This window comes from Athene noctua, chromosome 4 (genome assembly GCF_965140245.1).
Source record: "Athene noctua chromosome 4, bAthNoc1.hap1.1, whole genome shotgun sequence".
Taxonomy (NCBI): Eukaryota; Metazoa; Chordata; class Aves; order Strigiformes; family Strigidae; genus Athene; species Athene noctua.
The window spans coordinates 33,246,873-33,260,276 of NC_134040.1; the positions used below are offsets into that span (position 1 = coordinate 33,246,873).

The 13,404-nt window shown below is 44.2% G+C and overlaps 2 protein-coding genes across 5 annotated transcripts in view; one reads left to right on the plus strand and one right to left on the minus strand.

Moving 5' to 3' along the window:
* LIN54 (lin-54 DREAM MuvB core complex component) overlaps positions 1–2,486 on the minus strand; it is a 41,415-nt gene extending 38,929 nt beyond the window's left edge. For 3 of the 4 annotated variants that reach the window (XM_074904918.1, XM_074904920.1, XM_074904921.1), the window contains exon 1: positions 2,240–2,486. The gene's annotated coding sequence lies outside the window, so the exon portion shown is untranslated. Of the gene's footprint in view, positions 1–1,605; positions 1,694–2,239 lie in introns of those variants that run through there. The other variant, XM_074904919.1, reaches the window with a different exon arrangement.
* Positions 2,487–2,841: 355 nt separating this feature from the next.
* Positions 2,842–12,161, plus strand: COPS4 (COP9 signalosome subunit 4). Its single transcript, XM_074904923.1, has 10 exons — positions 2,842–2,930; positions 4,116–4,195; positions 4,973–5,124; positions 6,388–6,491; positions 7,327–7,480; positions 8,546–8,696; positions 9,074–9,244; positions 10,598–10,713; positions 11,072–11,156; positions 11,594–12,161. Exons 1-10 carry the CDS (start codon positions 2,857–2,859, stop codon positions 11,725–11,727), a joined length of 1,221 nt encoding a protein of 406 aa, XP_074761024.1. The 5' UTR covers positions 2,842–2,856; the 3' UTR covers positions 11,728–12,161.
* Positions 12,162–13,404: the final 1,243 nt, after the last annotated feature.

Sequence of the window (13,404 nt, forward strand, 5' to 3'; positions counted from 1 at the left end):
GTAGTATACAAATTCTGGAGGACATTAGGATGTGCTTCTAACAGCATGTGAAATAAAAGCACAGTTTGTTACTGAAGCAGAAATCAAAACACACACCCCAATCTACCTTACTTCCCTCCCCCAACTATTTTTCAAACAAGTGTAAGGGAAAAGAATCTAAGGGGCTATGACTGCTTTCCAAAACCTAAGATAAAAGATATCCCAACGTATGAGATAATGTCTATAAGGCTGAAATCTAACAGCACTCTTCATTGCCATAACTTTAAATTTACCTGTGGTTAGCAGATACTCAACCTAAACCACTAAAGCTTTTCAAAAATTCTAGCTGAACAAACTTTTGAACCTTACCGCATTACAACAAGCATTAAGTACCTTTTAAACCCATTCGAGAAGCTGTGCTGTATTTTGTAACGTACTCTCCAAGCTAGCCTTTAGGAGTGCTCGGCCTACAGATCAATACAGCCATACATATCTCTGTAGGTTGATACATGTCTGTGCAAGGCATGTAACCAACAGCTACCCCTTGCTGATGCATATGTAAACTGGATGTCTTGGGGGAAGGAGGGGAAGAGGACAAGTCTAATGTATTTTATTTTACACAAGGATTCCCCTAATGGAAGAAATATTCTCAGCTGATAACCCACTATTCTTCTTGACTCTAATAAGCCAAAAAGCTGTTGTGCATAAGCTAACCACACTCACAAGGCATTGTCTGTTATTGCCAGCTTTATGTAATCATTGTAAAGAATATTCCAAATTATTTTCCATATTCAGTCTTTTCTACAATAACTGTAATAGACTTCAAGCAACTGTTCAGAAGGATGAACCTAATGAAAGACCATTTAAATACCTGTTCTTCCTTCACTTGAAATCTTAAATCTGAAAGGTTTCCTTCTGTTCACACTATGTTCCAGTAGTTAATTTCACTGCTCTCAGTGCCTCAGTGCCTTCCAGAACTCAAAACCTCCACACCAAACATTACATAACTAGTAGACGATGTGCTTTAAACTCAAGGCGACAAATAATTAATAATACATTCTGACTGTCAATATACTCCGTAACAAGCGAGAGAGATGAAGAGATAAGCTGGGACTACACCAAAGGATGGTCCAGCTAAACTGCCGTTGAGCTCAGAGGCTGTCCGCAGCCGCGCAGCAGCACGCTGAAAGCCCAAATACACCCTCGCACTTGGGTGAGTTTAAGGAGCGTGGAAAACACCCTCCGCCGTTTCCACCGCACCCCGCTCCGCAGGGCAGAGCCCCAGCGAACATCCCCGCAGACAAAGGCAGAACGTCCTGAGGCCGGCCCCCGCCCGGCGCGGCCCCAGCGGGTCCGCAGGGGACAGACCGGTCCCCTCCGGCGGCCCACACCGGCCACTTTGGCGAGCAGGGCGTCCCCGGGCCTAAGCCATCCGCCGCTGCCTCCTGCCGCCGTCACGGCCGGGGATCCTGCACCGGCCGGCCCCGAGGGCTCCCACCGCCGATGCGGTGTCCCGCGGACCGGAGGAGCCGGGCCCCGGCGGCCGCGACCGTTAGCACGGCGCGACGATAGCAACGGCGCCCCCCCCCCGCGACCGTTACCCCCGGGCGTCCCCCGGGGCCTCACCTCATCGGCGGGCGGCGCGAGGGCGGCCGGGAGCCGCCGGACTCCATCAGCGGCCGCCACCGTATTTCGAAAGATCCGCCATTTTCACCCCGTCACCGCCACCCCCCGCGGCCCGCCCCCGCCGCACCTGCCCCCGCCGCGCCGCCCCGGTGCCCCGCCCGCGGGCGCCCCCCACCCCCGAGCCGCCCCGCCGCCAACCCCCAACTGCTTCCGGACCGGCAGGGAAGGGGACGGCGGCGGGGGCCCGCACAGCCCTCGCCCCGGCCTGCGGATGAAGCCTCCCCGCCGCTCCCCGGGTCCGTTTTAACCCCGCCGCTCCGCTGCAGCTCGGGGCGGCACTGATCCCAGCGAGCGGCGGCGATAAGCCCCACCGAGAGGACATCCCCCGCGGCTGAGGGGCGACCGGGACGGCTAACCCCCGCAAGCCCGGGGAGGTCGGCGGGGACGCCCGGGAGCCCGCCCCGCCGCGGAGAGCGCGCCCAGCGGGGCCGGGCCTGTGCCTTCCCAGCGGGAGGCGACTGTCAGCGTTCCGCCGCTCCCTCCCGGTTTCCGCCGCTGCCTCCCCGCCAGCGGGGCCGTACCCGCCCCCCTTCCTTCGTCCTCCCGCCGCCGTTTTCCCGCCCCTCGCACTCACCGGGCGGGTGGGCGCTCTTGCTCTTCCTCCTCCTCCGCAGCTACTGATGCCTCTCTCCGCCGTCGTCAACGAACGCTCTCCACGCCTCGCGCCGCCGCCGACCCCCTTCCCTCCGTTACCGCGCCCGGCGGCAGCGGCGGCGGCAGCGCCCGCGACGAAGCCGCCGTGTTTGTTCAAAATCACGCGCCCCGCGCCATTCCCCCGCCGCATCCCATAATACTGAGCCGCGGCGCCCTGGCAACCGCCGGCGCAGCGACCGTCGCGCGCGCGCGCCGCCCCGCCCCGCGCTTCCGGGACCGCCTCCCGCACCCATCCGCTTCCGGGGCCGCGCGCGCCGCTCGACGAGGATCTCGCCTTGTGCCGCGGTGAGGCGGCCGCCGCCGCGCGCGCGCACCCGCACGTGATTTTACACGTATATATTTCTATACGTGCCGCCCTCGGGGTCGGGGCGTGTGTGGGGCCTGTCCGAGCGTGATGCTCTCGGCCGGGTTCTGCAGCGGCGACGCTCGTCGTCACGTGACCTTGCCGCGCGGCAGCCCCTCTAGCCCGCTGGGGGCGCGGCTCTATGATAGGAGGTCCGCCCCGCGCTCCAAGGGGACGGTGGCGGTTTGGCGAAGATGGCGGCCGCGGTGAGGCAGGACTTGGCGCAGCTGATGAACTCCAGCGGTTCTCACAAGGACCTGGCGGGCAAGTGAGTGCTGGTGCTGGCCTCTCCGTGGCGGGGCGAGGAGGGGAAGCGGCCGTTGGGGTTACGGCCGTTGAGGGGGGGCCGATGGGAGGCTGCCGGGCCTGGGCGGAGGTGACGGCTCTTGCTTAACGGCCGCGCTTCTTAAATAAAAAGAAGGGAGATTTAACTTCACGATTCTGTCTTTTTTGCTTTGGTTTGTTATTTTTGTTTCAAACGACGGCTTGCTCTGTGCTGGTGGTGCCCTAGCATCTCAGTGGGGCCTTAGACCTTCGCCGTAGCTCCCTCGTGTCTGCCCTGCTGCCCCTCAGAGGTCGGCTGCTGATAAGTCGGGGAATTTATGTTTCTCGACTGCTGTCACTATTGTAAATCCATTGTTATTATTTTCCTTAGTTGAATATTTTGGATGGCAAACCTTGGGGTTTGAGCTGCGCACATTGCGGTGTGTCACATAGATTTTTTTTCTCTCTGAGGGTTCAGTCAAGTGTAAATTCTTTGAGTCCCAGTAGAGTTGCTTATTTTTTAGAGGAATTGCTTCACTTTTAGGACTCTTATGTACAACTTGGAAACTTTCCCCTCAAAATGTGACTTCAGTGTGAACGTAGTACTTACTTCATCGCTATTACAGACACTGAGGTTATGGCCTAGGCAAAATTCAATTAGCTTTGTGAAGCACAAAACCTGGAATTTCTGTTTTTTCAGGGATAAACACCTAAAAATACATAGTCGGTGCTAGTGCTAATGTCAAGTGACCATAACATGCTATTTACCTCTCATTCCCAATGCTGTTTCTCATTGAATATGGCATTTTGAACATTTTACTAACTTTAACTTCAATCCGTGAGCGTTACAGTTTTTGTTACACTTTTCCTGTGTGCTATCCTAGGGGTGTGGTTGGTTGTGGTTTTTTTTTTTTAACTTTAAGAATTGCATAGATGTTCTCAGATAACAACATGATGAGCTATATTATCTGAGAACCTAGTCCTGGGCTTTAAAAACAGCCAGATACCAGTTGTACTGAATGTTCCTGATGTTTGAGCACAAACACTTTGGAAAATTGCCACCTGAAAGGTGTAGAAAATGTAAGCAAAAGCAGGGCTCTGACACTGAAAATAAGCAAAGAAACGGAATATGTTAGTGAAAAAATGTGCACTATGAGTGGTTTTTTTTTTTTTTTTAATCTGTGGACAGATATCGTCAAATATTGGAAAAAGCCATTCAGCTGTCGGCTGTAGAACAACTTGAAGCTTTGAAAGCTTTTGTAGAAGCAAGTAAGTGTATCTGGCATAATTGGTTGCATGCTGAGTAAAGGACAGAGGTCTGTGGGACTGCATGTTGGTTAGGTCTGTGTGAGGCTACGTAAATACATGGTATTGTGGTCCTGTTGGAACTCAAACACAGCTGGAAGAGGGATCATCATCACCGTATTCAAAAGTTACAGGAGAATAGACTTGTAAGCTTTGTAAGTTGTTTTAACTTTCCAGCCTGTCAGTGTGACAGTGTTGGAAGGTGAAAACAAAATAGCATCTGTTGGATGCTAAAATTGATGCTGGATGCCCAGTGGTATTTAAACTAACAATCCCCTTATTCCCTTGTCTCAAGTTAGTTTGAAAAACTGTCAAGAAGATGGTTAGGGTTTTTTGTGTTGTATTGGATGTTTGGCTTATTGAATACCTCTATAAGTTACACCTGTTGTAATTTTTCTAAGTTGAGAATAAACTTAGTGAAATTTAGCCTAAAGGTTTACTTTGTCCAAAATATTTCAGCAGTTGAGAACAGTGATTCATAATGAAACTGTAAATCAAAGTGAGAAATTCATTATTATCTCTCAGGGGTTAGAACTCTGGTGACCTCTAGTGTAAACAAATTTTCTGAGAGGAAAAAAATTCACCTTTTAAAAACAAAGAAAAAAATCCCCTTCACTTGGATACGGTTTTAAAAACGTGAACTATTCAATTTTAGTATAAAAGCAAATTGTTACTTACAGTGAAGGCACTGACGAGCACTGCATCCATCTTGTGTTTTTCTTCCATGCGTAACTAAACCAGTGGTGAACGAGAATGTCAGTCTAGTGATCTCACGTCAGCTACTGACAGATTTCTGTACCCATCTTCCAAGTCTTCCTGACAGCACTGCCAAAGAAATTTACCACTTCACACTGGAAAAGATACAACCTAGAGTTATTTCATTTGAAGAGCAGGTGAGCAATCAATGACGAGGGGCTTTTGGTTTGCAGGCTTGACTTTGGGGTTGTTTTCCCTTATCTTCTGACTATTTTAAGTCTTCAAAAAGCTCTTCAAAGTATGTTCCTGCTCAGAGTCCAATTTTGCATTCCTGTACATGCAAAACCAGAGCTAAATGCAGAGGGTATTTAGGACCATGCAAAGAATACAGACTCAGTCTCTTCATCAGGATTCTGGGCATGTAATTCCTCCGCTACCAGAAAATGGCTTCTTACAATGAAACAATACTTGCACTACTGGAGGTACTGTTGAGAGACAGACTGGTACTCATTGTATTGCATTTTACCCAATTACTGAAACAGGCAGGTGATGTAAAGAGCATCTTGACAAATAGCTTTTGTTTCAGAATAAATATCTCTCTGTGTGTATTTTAGCCATAATCATTTTACCAGGATAAAATAAGTTCTCTGAAATTGCAGTTCTAGTGAACTACTGAATGTGCTGCAGTCCTTTTTCAATGAAGTTCTTGTTTTTGTTGTATGAGTATTCAACCATTATCTGAGAGTTCTTACAGAAGGTGTTTATATAAAAAGCCTTTAGGATCTAGTATTTGAGAAGAAAAGCAAGGCAGTTTCTGGCATCGTTTGTATTTGCTTCTTTTTGTCTTTTGAAGCAGCTTTTACTCTATGGCTTAACCAAACATGCTTGCCTATATGTTATAATAATTATGCATAAATTAAATCCAAGACATCAGATAATTTCTTTTTTTTACCCACACTTCTGCTTATAAAACCCAGATGGTAAGCGCTGCTATTTTACCTGCTGACAGCTGCTCTACAAAGTAGAAGTTTCTGCATTAGGCTCTATTCACAGTTCACGTCACTCCTATCTCATAGGCATGGTGTGAGGTATAACTGTAGGAAATGGCTTGTGAATCTTGGTGCTCCAGTTCTCGAAAGTCTTGTTTCGTGTTTTTATAAGCTTTATAAAAAGTTGCTACTTAATCGCTCCCTGAAGATAAACTCCTTTTATCTTGTCACAAGCTTAAGTGGAAATGCTTCAAATAAGCACTCATATTTAAGAAGCTTGGTATTAAAGCTTGACCCAGTAGTCCCATGTGGGACTCCTGATGTGCGAAGAGTTGTGTGCATGCACGTTACTGTGTCTGTGAAGCTGGGGTATCAGTTGAGGGACTTCATGAACAAGAACAAATACTGTGAAAGTTAATACAGAACCATTCAACTTTTATAGTGTTTGCTATTGATTTTATTATTGTTTAGGTTGCTTCGATAAGGCAACATCTTGCATCAATCTATGAGAAAGAAGAAGACTGGAGAAATGCAGCACAAGTACTGGTGGGGATCCCTTTGGAAACGGGGCAAAAGTAAGTACTATGCTAGATACAGTTCTGTGTTGTTAAATACACTTGCTCCCTTTGTATTTGACTAGACTAGTGAGTGAGAATTTTGGGGTTGCCTATTTTCCCAGAGCTTCAGTAGTTTAGGCCAGAACTACTGCCACATGACAGAAGTATAGTTTGATGACTGTACATTACAGTAAACAATTTAGTGGGTCAAAATACTGCACCAGGAGTTTTGCACTATTTTTTAGTCTTGTTGATAAAATAGCCTTTTTGATAATATTTTACAAAAGTGCTCCTAAGGTTATTGAAAGGTTCTTGTAAGGTGTCAGTTGTTCTATGTGTTCACCTTTGCAGTTCAAAATGAAGATGTAGTTTGAAATTGGATATTAACCAATACAGTTGAGGTTGTTTTGGGGGTTTTTATTTATTTGTGGTTTTAATTCTGGAACTCTGGCTGTCCTTTCTATCCTTTCTCTGTATGCATGTAGAAGGAATTGCTGTAGGTTTTGCTTATTTAGCATCTATTCGTTCCACTGCAAGTTTGCTTCTTAACTCAACTGGCTCACCACTTACGGCAAACTTCCAATCCACTGAAACTGGATTATTAGAGTGTATGTTTGTGTTTTGGTGGACAGCATTATTTCTACTGATGTTTGTAGGAGCCAGTTCTGTATTGACATTCATCTCAAATTTCCTTGCCCTGAGCAAAGAACACAAATTTTGGTGTTAAGGAAGAAAAAAGCAGGGTAAAGTAAACGTTGCCAAGTGCTTAAGAATCATAATACACGTTTAGAAGAACTAGAGAAAGGGTAGTTGTGGAGCAACTCTGAGCACTTGCTTTTCTGTTTCTCTACAGACAATACAATGTAGATTATAAACTGGAGACTTACCTGAAAATTGCCAGGCTGTATCTGGAGGATGATGACCCAGTTCAAGCAGAAGCTTATATTAATCGAGCTTCCCTGCTTCAGAATGAATCAACTAATGAACAGCTGCAAATCCATTACAAGGTTGCCTAACTTGCTGTATCGCTTTCTCTTTCTGAAGGGAGATGATTCCACATGGAGATGTTTTTATGCGATGCTACTAAAAAATTCAAAATGAGAAAAGTGACAAAGGGAAAAGCTTCTAAATGATGTGGGGAGCTTGAGAACCACATCTTAACAATAATTAAACAGCTCCTTCCTCATGATTTGGAGATAAGTCTGTAAGGTTTTCTTAAATGCCAGCTGTACTGATTGAAAATAAAACTCAAGTTTTAAAGCTTCTGAAATATTTAAAATACTGCCTCCACCTTTGTATGTAAATCTAAGAGGGGGAAAAAAATCACATCCAGTATTAGGGACAATGGAAGCCCCTGCCTCCAATAATTAAATAGTAAAAGTAACTTTAAGCCTCAGTAACTGCTGATATTTCTGCTTATTTGTGATTTACTATTTACTCAAATTGTTTACTAATTGGGACGAATGATGGTAACTATAGTGTGACTATCAATCAAGTGTGACAGTGTTTAAAATTCACCAACACAAAGCAGATGTGCCATGAGCTGTAACTCAGGGTATGGTGGGTTTGGTTTGTTGGTTTTCCCTTTTCTTTTTTTCTTCCTCCATGCGATGTTTTAAAGTGTGCACTCAGTTGGAAGTGTAAATATTTTCTGTAAGCGTTAGAAAAGCACAAAGAAAGGGAGAGAAGAAATATCAGATTCTGTTACAGTGCTGAAAGGGAAAAGTAAACACTTGAAAGGTATAAATTGCTACCTAAGAGCTAGCTGTCAATGTCAGTAGTGAAGGGGAAGCTTACATAAGTACAATATCAGCTGTACAATATGTCATTTTACTTAATTTCTGGCATTTAGACATTTGCAGTGTTTAACATGTGAATAGTGCTAGGAAATGCTCTTTCAGTTGGTTTCCATTATACCTTAGCAAGGGCTTTACAAGTCAAGCTAATCTTATGAGGACATGTATAGCAATATTTAGGGGAGCTGTCATGTGATAATGTGGCAGTTTATAAACACCTTTATTATGCAGCCACCCCAGTTAGTTTTCTTTTTCTGAGACATACTTTCTTTCTAGGTTTGCTATGCTCGAGTTCTTGATTACAGAAGAAAGTTCATCGAGGCTGCCCAAAGATACAACGAGCTCTCCTATAAGAGCATAGTCCATGAAACTGAGCGATTGGAGGCACTGAAGCATGCTTTGCATTGTACTATTTTGGCATCAGCGGGTAAAATACATGTTACATTTTTATATAGAAGACCCAACATGGGTATTTCGTATCACCTGAAGCAAGTCAGCTTGTGCATTACTTGTGGGGAGGAATTCAAAATTGTGAACTCAGTGTCAAAATTACCTATTGGCATGCTGTTAATTCAGAGTTGGGTTACTTCCGTGTCTTTGCCAGTGGCAAGGTGGCATTTTGGCTAAAGATGCAAAAGATAGTCAGTGGCAAACAGTGTTTTGGAACTGAATACCACCAAGTTCCTTCTTTAGTAGAGCTTTGTTTGTTAATTGCATGTCTTGAGAAAAAAAGATAAGTTTCTGTTTACCTCTAAATACTCAGTGCTTTGGTGATCATTTATGAGGATTCTTCTTGACTCCTAGGACAACAGCGTTCTCGCATGCTTGCTACACTCTTCAAGGATGAGAGATGCCAGCAGCTTGCAGCCTATGGGATCTTGGAGAAAATGTATCTCGACAGAATTATCCGTGGAAATCAGCTGCAAGAGTTTGCAGCTATGCTGATGCCTCACCAGAAAGCAACTACAGCCGACGGTGCATATTTCTCTAAAGCCTTGTAATGCGAAGTGTTCATCCACAGGAGTTAGACTTGTCCAGGGTAGTCAAGGAGTGCGGTAGAAAAGAATTTAGGATTGCTTATATGATTATTTAAAAATTATTTCCCAGCATGTTATCCTTATGAGTATAGTTTAATAGCAAAGCTTCTTCATAGTTCATCTTTCTGATTGGCTGTCAAGGTTTTGAAATACTTTTCTAGAAGATAACTTGTAAAAAACCTTGTTTCTCTGTCTATGCAGTGTCCACTGGCAACCTGCCAGTATTTCTAACCTTGCCTCATATGTTGAGCCTCCGTTCTTTTGAGCTTCTCCAGTCCCTAAGTCACTGTTACAAATAGGATGCCTAGAAACATGTGACATGCATGTAGGCTGTAAACGGTTTGTGTGGATGATAAATTTATTTGAACTGCTTCGTGACTTCACAGGAAGGTGGCAGATAGTGAGGGAATGACTTGGACCTCACACTGTCTCCAAATTGTTTTCTGATCCATCTCACTGACATCTTATTAGCTCTGTTCTTCCTGGAAATGCTGAACAGTGAGAAATAATGTGAAGGAATCACTGGAACCCTAAACACACTCATCTCAATTTTTTAGATTAGAAGAACATTGAAGTGGAAAAATACATAAGCATGAAATACCTCTTAAACAGGAAAACCTTCCTAGTGAACAATGCTTGTTGATTAAGGACAAATAAACAACTATGAAATCACAGAGGTGAAACCTAGTTAAAGATACTTTGCTAACAATAAGCTGCAGTCCTTTCCTTGGGTCAATTTGTTGTTTATTTATAACCTGTACCGTTTGTCCATGTAAATTAAAGAATGCAGGTTAGTTGGTATTTAACAATGTGCTTATCTTCAACTAGAGGTTAACGGGCAAATGAGTTAAATTCTTAAATCAAGAAGAGAGAAATTACATGAGGGTTTATCACTGTACAAGCACAGTAAGAGAGATTAATTGTACTAAGAGCTATAATGAATAATAATAATAAAAAGCAATGGTCTTTCCATTTGGCAAGCTGGGAACTGATTGCAAGAGGTCAAACTCCCTCAATTCAGATGTTGAGTCTTGTAGCAAAACCAAAGGTTCCACTTGATTATCCTAGAAATCAAATAAAAGGGTTTAAGCTACTTGTCTTAAACCATATGCCATCCATTTTGTTTTGTTTGCTTTCTTCTGTATATCATAACACTGATGCAAGGCAGATGTATCTGGACCTTCTGCACACGTAACCTGTGAGGAAAAAAGCATTACTTATCTGCTCTACAATATAAACCACGTATTTCAGTCTTACAGTAATGGCTTTTTTTTCTTATCTGACCCCTAAGGTTCCAGTATCCTGGACAGAGCTGTTATTGAACACAACTTACTATCTGCAAGCAAACTTTACAATAACATTACTTTTGAAGAGCTTGGAGCATTACTAGAGATCCCTGCAGCTAAGGTATCAGTTTTCTACATCTTTTGTGAAAACAAGGAACATCAGAGACATGAAGAAAATAGCTGTGGTAAATATTAGGAAAATTAGGTCAATATTAGGAAATAATATTCCATATTCTGAGGAAGGTTAAATATCTAGCACATCTTTTGAGAAGGAAGGATACACTGTGAAATGAACAATAATGGAATTAGATGCCACTGATAGCATGTCTAATCATTCCATAATTAGTGTTGTCTGTAGGTTCCTCCCCCCAGTGGGTGGAGATGTTGAAAAACCCATAAGGAGTATAAAGTCTTAATCATTTTTAACTTCTTTCAGAATGGAAGATGTTTGTAACATCCTTCTCTCTTCATTATTTCAGGCAGAAAAGATAGCTTCTCAGATGATAACTGAGGGTCGCATGAATGGATTCATTGATCAGATTGACGGAATTGTTCATTTTGAGAGTAAGTTCGACCACAGTAATTTTTTTTTTTTTTCTTTTAGCACCATTCAGAGTGAGCTTTTTGAGTTGCCTTACACGATAAGGAAATGGTTTCTTAACGTGTTACGTGTCTGAAGTGAGCTTGCTGCATCTTGCTGTAGCCAGGAGGTGGCAGAGATTACCGCAATGGGGGACCACACTTCACCCACCCTCCCTATCACCAGGAAATCATCTGTTCAATTCTACTTTGCAGTGTAGGAGTTAGGCTTGTAACAGACAAAACCATTGTAGCTTTTGAATACAGAAATGAGCATGATGTAGCTGCAAGGAAGGCTTCCTCTGTGAGGTGGGTATGGGGAGTGGCAGAAGAAAAGATTGCAGTTGAAAAGGCGAGGGAATTTCTAAGATTTTGTTTTGTATTGGTTGTATTTTTTGTGTGTGTGGTTGTGTTTCTTGCAGCTCGTGAAGCTTTGCCGACTTGGGACAAGCAGATTCAGTCGCTCTGTTTCCAGGTTAACAACCTGCTGGAGAAGATAAGTCAGACAGCCCCAGAATGGACAGCGCAGGCCATGGAGGCCCAGATGGCTCAGTGACTGTGCAGCCATTGTCTGAGTGGAGACAATCAACTGCCTGCTGTGCTGAAAGAAGGGAACTGAGTAGGACTGTGAGCCAAATGAATAACCCACCATCATTTCCCCACCTTCTGCTTTTACTCTGGCTTAGGGCACAGTTAGGTGGCACCTTGTTTGGTGTAACAGTTCCCCAGTTCTCCAAGCATAGAATGATGCTGTTGCTGCCTCTGCCTTGCACTCTGCTATCCTGAGAGCTGTGGTTTCTACATAGAAAAAGCTGTAATGTCTGCAGCAAGTTTTGGGTTTGATTTATTTAATTTTTTTTTTTTTCCATTGTATTGCTTTAGCTTTGAAGCGCATTACTTGCTATGGTGCTTGTCCTGCTGTGAAAAATATAAGTGCCATGTTTCTTTTAGTTGTAATTATTCTAATAAAGGCTGGAATGAGCCACTTGATTTAAGTGTTGCGGAGACCTGTTTGTTTTTTTTTTTCTTGGGCAGTAACTTGAAATAATTTTGATTTTTGGAATTGCCAGTTTCAGCCCCTGGAAATGTTGTTTGAAACCCAGCCTTTTTCCTTCTTCTCTATTTATAAAACACAAGTTTGAAATCTTAACTGAAGGAAATACTGACCCTTCTCCTGTGTTGGTACAGCAGAGCACAGAGTTGGCTGTGCTGAGAGATGGTGGTAAAGACTGGTGTTCCCAAGAGTGTTTGTTGCAGTGGTATGCTAAGTGATGAGAATGTAGCACGTGCCAAGTCAGGTAAGCCAAGCACTCTCTTGGTTTTATTTTCTAGGTCAGCATGAATTGGTAATTTTACAAAAGTATCCATAGTGGCTTTTTGGAACTGGAGGTGTAACGAGACTGACAGGTAGACATTCTGCACTACAAAAGATTAAACACCTTTTGAAACGAGTGGCTGGAGAATACTGTGCAAATTAATTACATAATGAGATACAAGGACTAAGTAGAGTTATCATGTGATAAGTAGGACTAACTTGAAATGCTCATGCACAGCAATGAGGTATTGAAGAATATTCGAAGTATTTGATGCCCGGGAAGCTGATGGAGCAGCTCATCCTGAGTACCATCATGCAACACATTCAGGACAACCAGATGCTCAGGCCCAGTCAGCATGGGTTTATGAAAGGCAGGTCCTTCTTGACAAACCTGATCTCCTTCTATGACAGGGTGACCTCCTTATTGGATGAGGGAAAGGCTGGGGATGTTTTCTACCTTGACTCTAGTAAGGCATTTGACACCGTTTCCCACAGCATTCTCCTTGTGAAACTGGCTGCTCGTGGCTTGGATGGGCACATGCTTTGCTGGGTAAAAAATTGGCTGGACGACTGGGCCCAAAGAGTTGTGGTGAATGGAGTTAAATCCAGTTGGTGGCCAGTCACGAGTGGTGTCCCCCAGGGCTCAGTTTTGGGGCCACTGCTGTTTAACATCTTTATTGATGATCTAGACGAGGGGATCGAGTACACCCTCAGTAAGTTTGCAGACAACACCAGGTTGGGTGGGAGTGTTGATCTGCTCGAGGGGAGGGAGGCTCTGCAGAGAGACCTGGACAGGCTGGAGCCATGGGCTAAGGCCAACTGGAGGAGTTTCAATAAGGCCAAATGCCTATCCAGAAATTATCACTTAGGTTTGGACTTCGTTTCTTTTCTCTTTTGCCCTGGAATACTTCCGTAACC

Coding starts and splice junctions, on each gene's coding strand:
- COPS4 (XM_074904923.1), top strand. CDS start 2,857: ATGGCGGCCGCGGTGAGGCAGGACTTGGCGCAGCTGATGAACTCCAGC. Junction 2,931..4,115: donor CACAAGGACCTGGCGGGCAA/GTGAGTGCTGGT, acceptor ATCTGTGGACAG/ATATCGTCAAATATTGGAAA. Junction 11,157..11,593: donor CGGAATTGTTCATTTTGAGA/GTAAGTTCGACC, acceptor TGTTTCTTGCAG/CTCGTGAAGCTTTGCCGACT.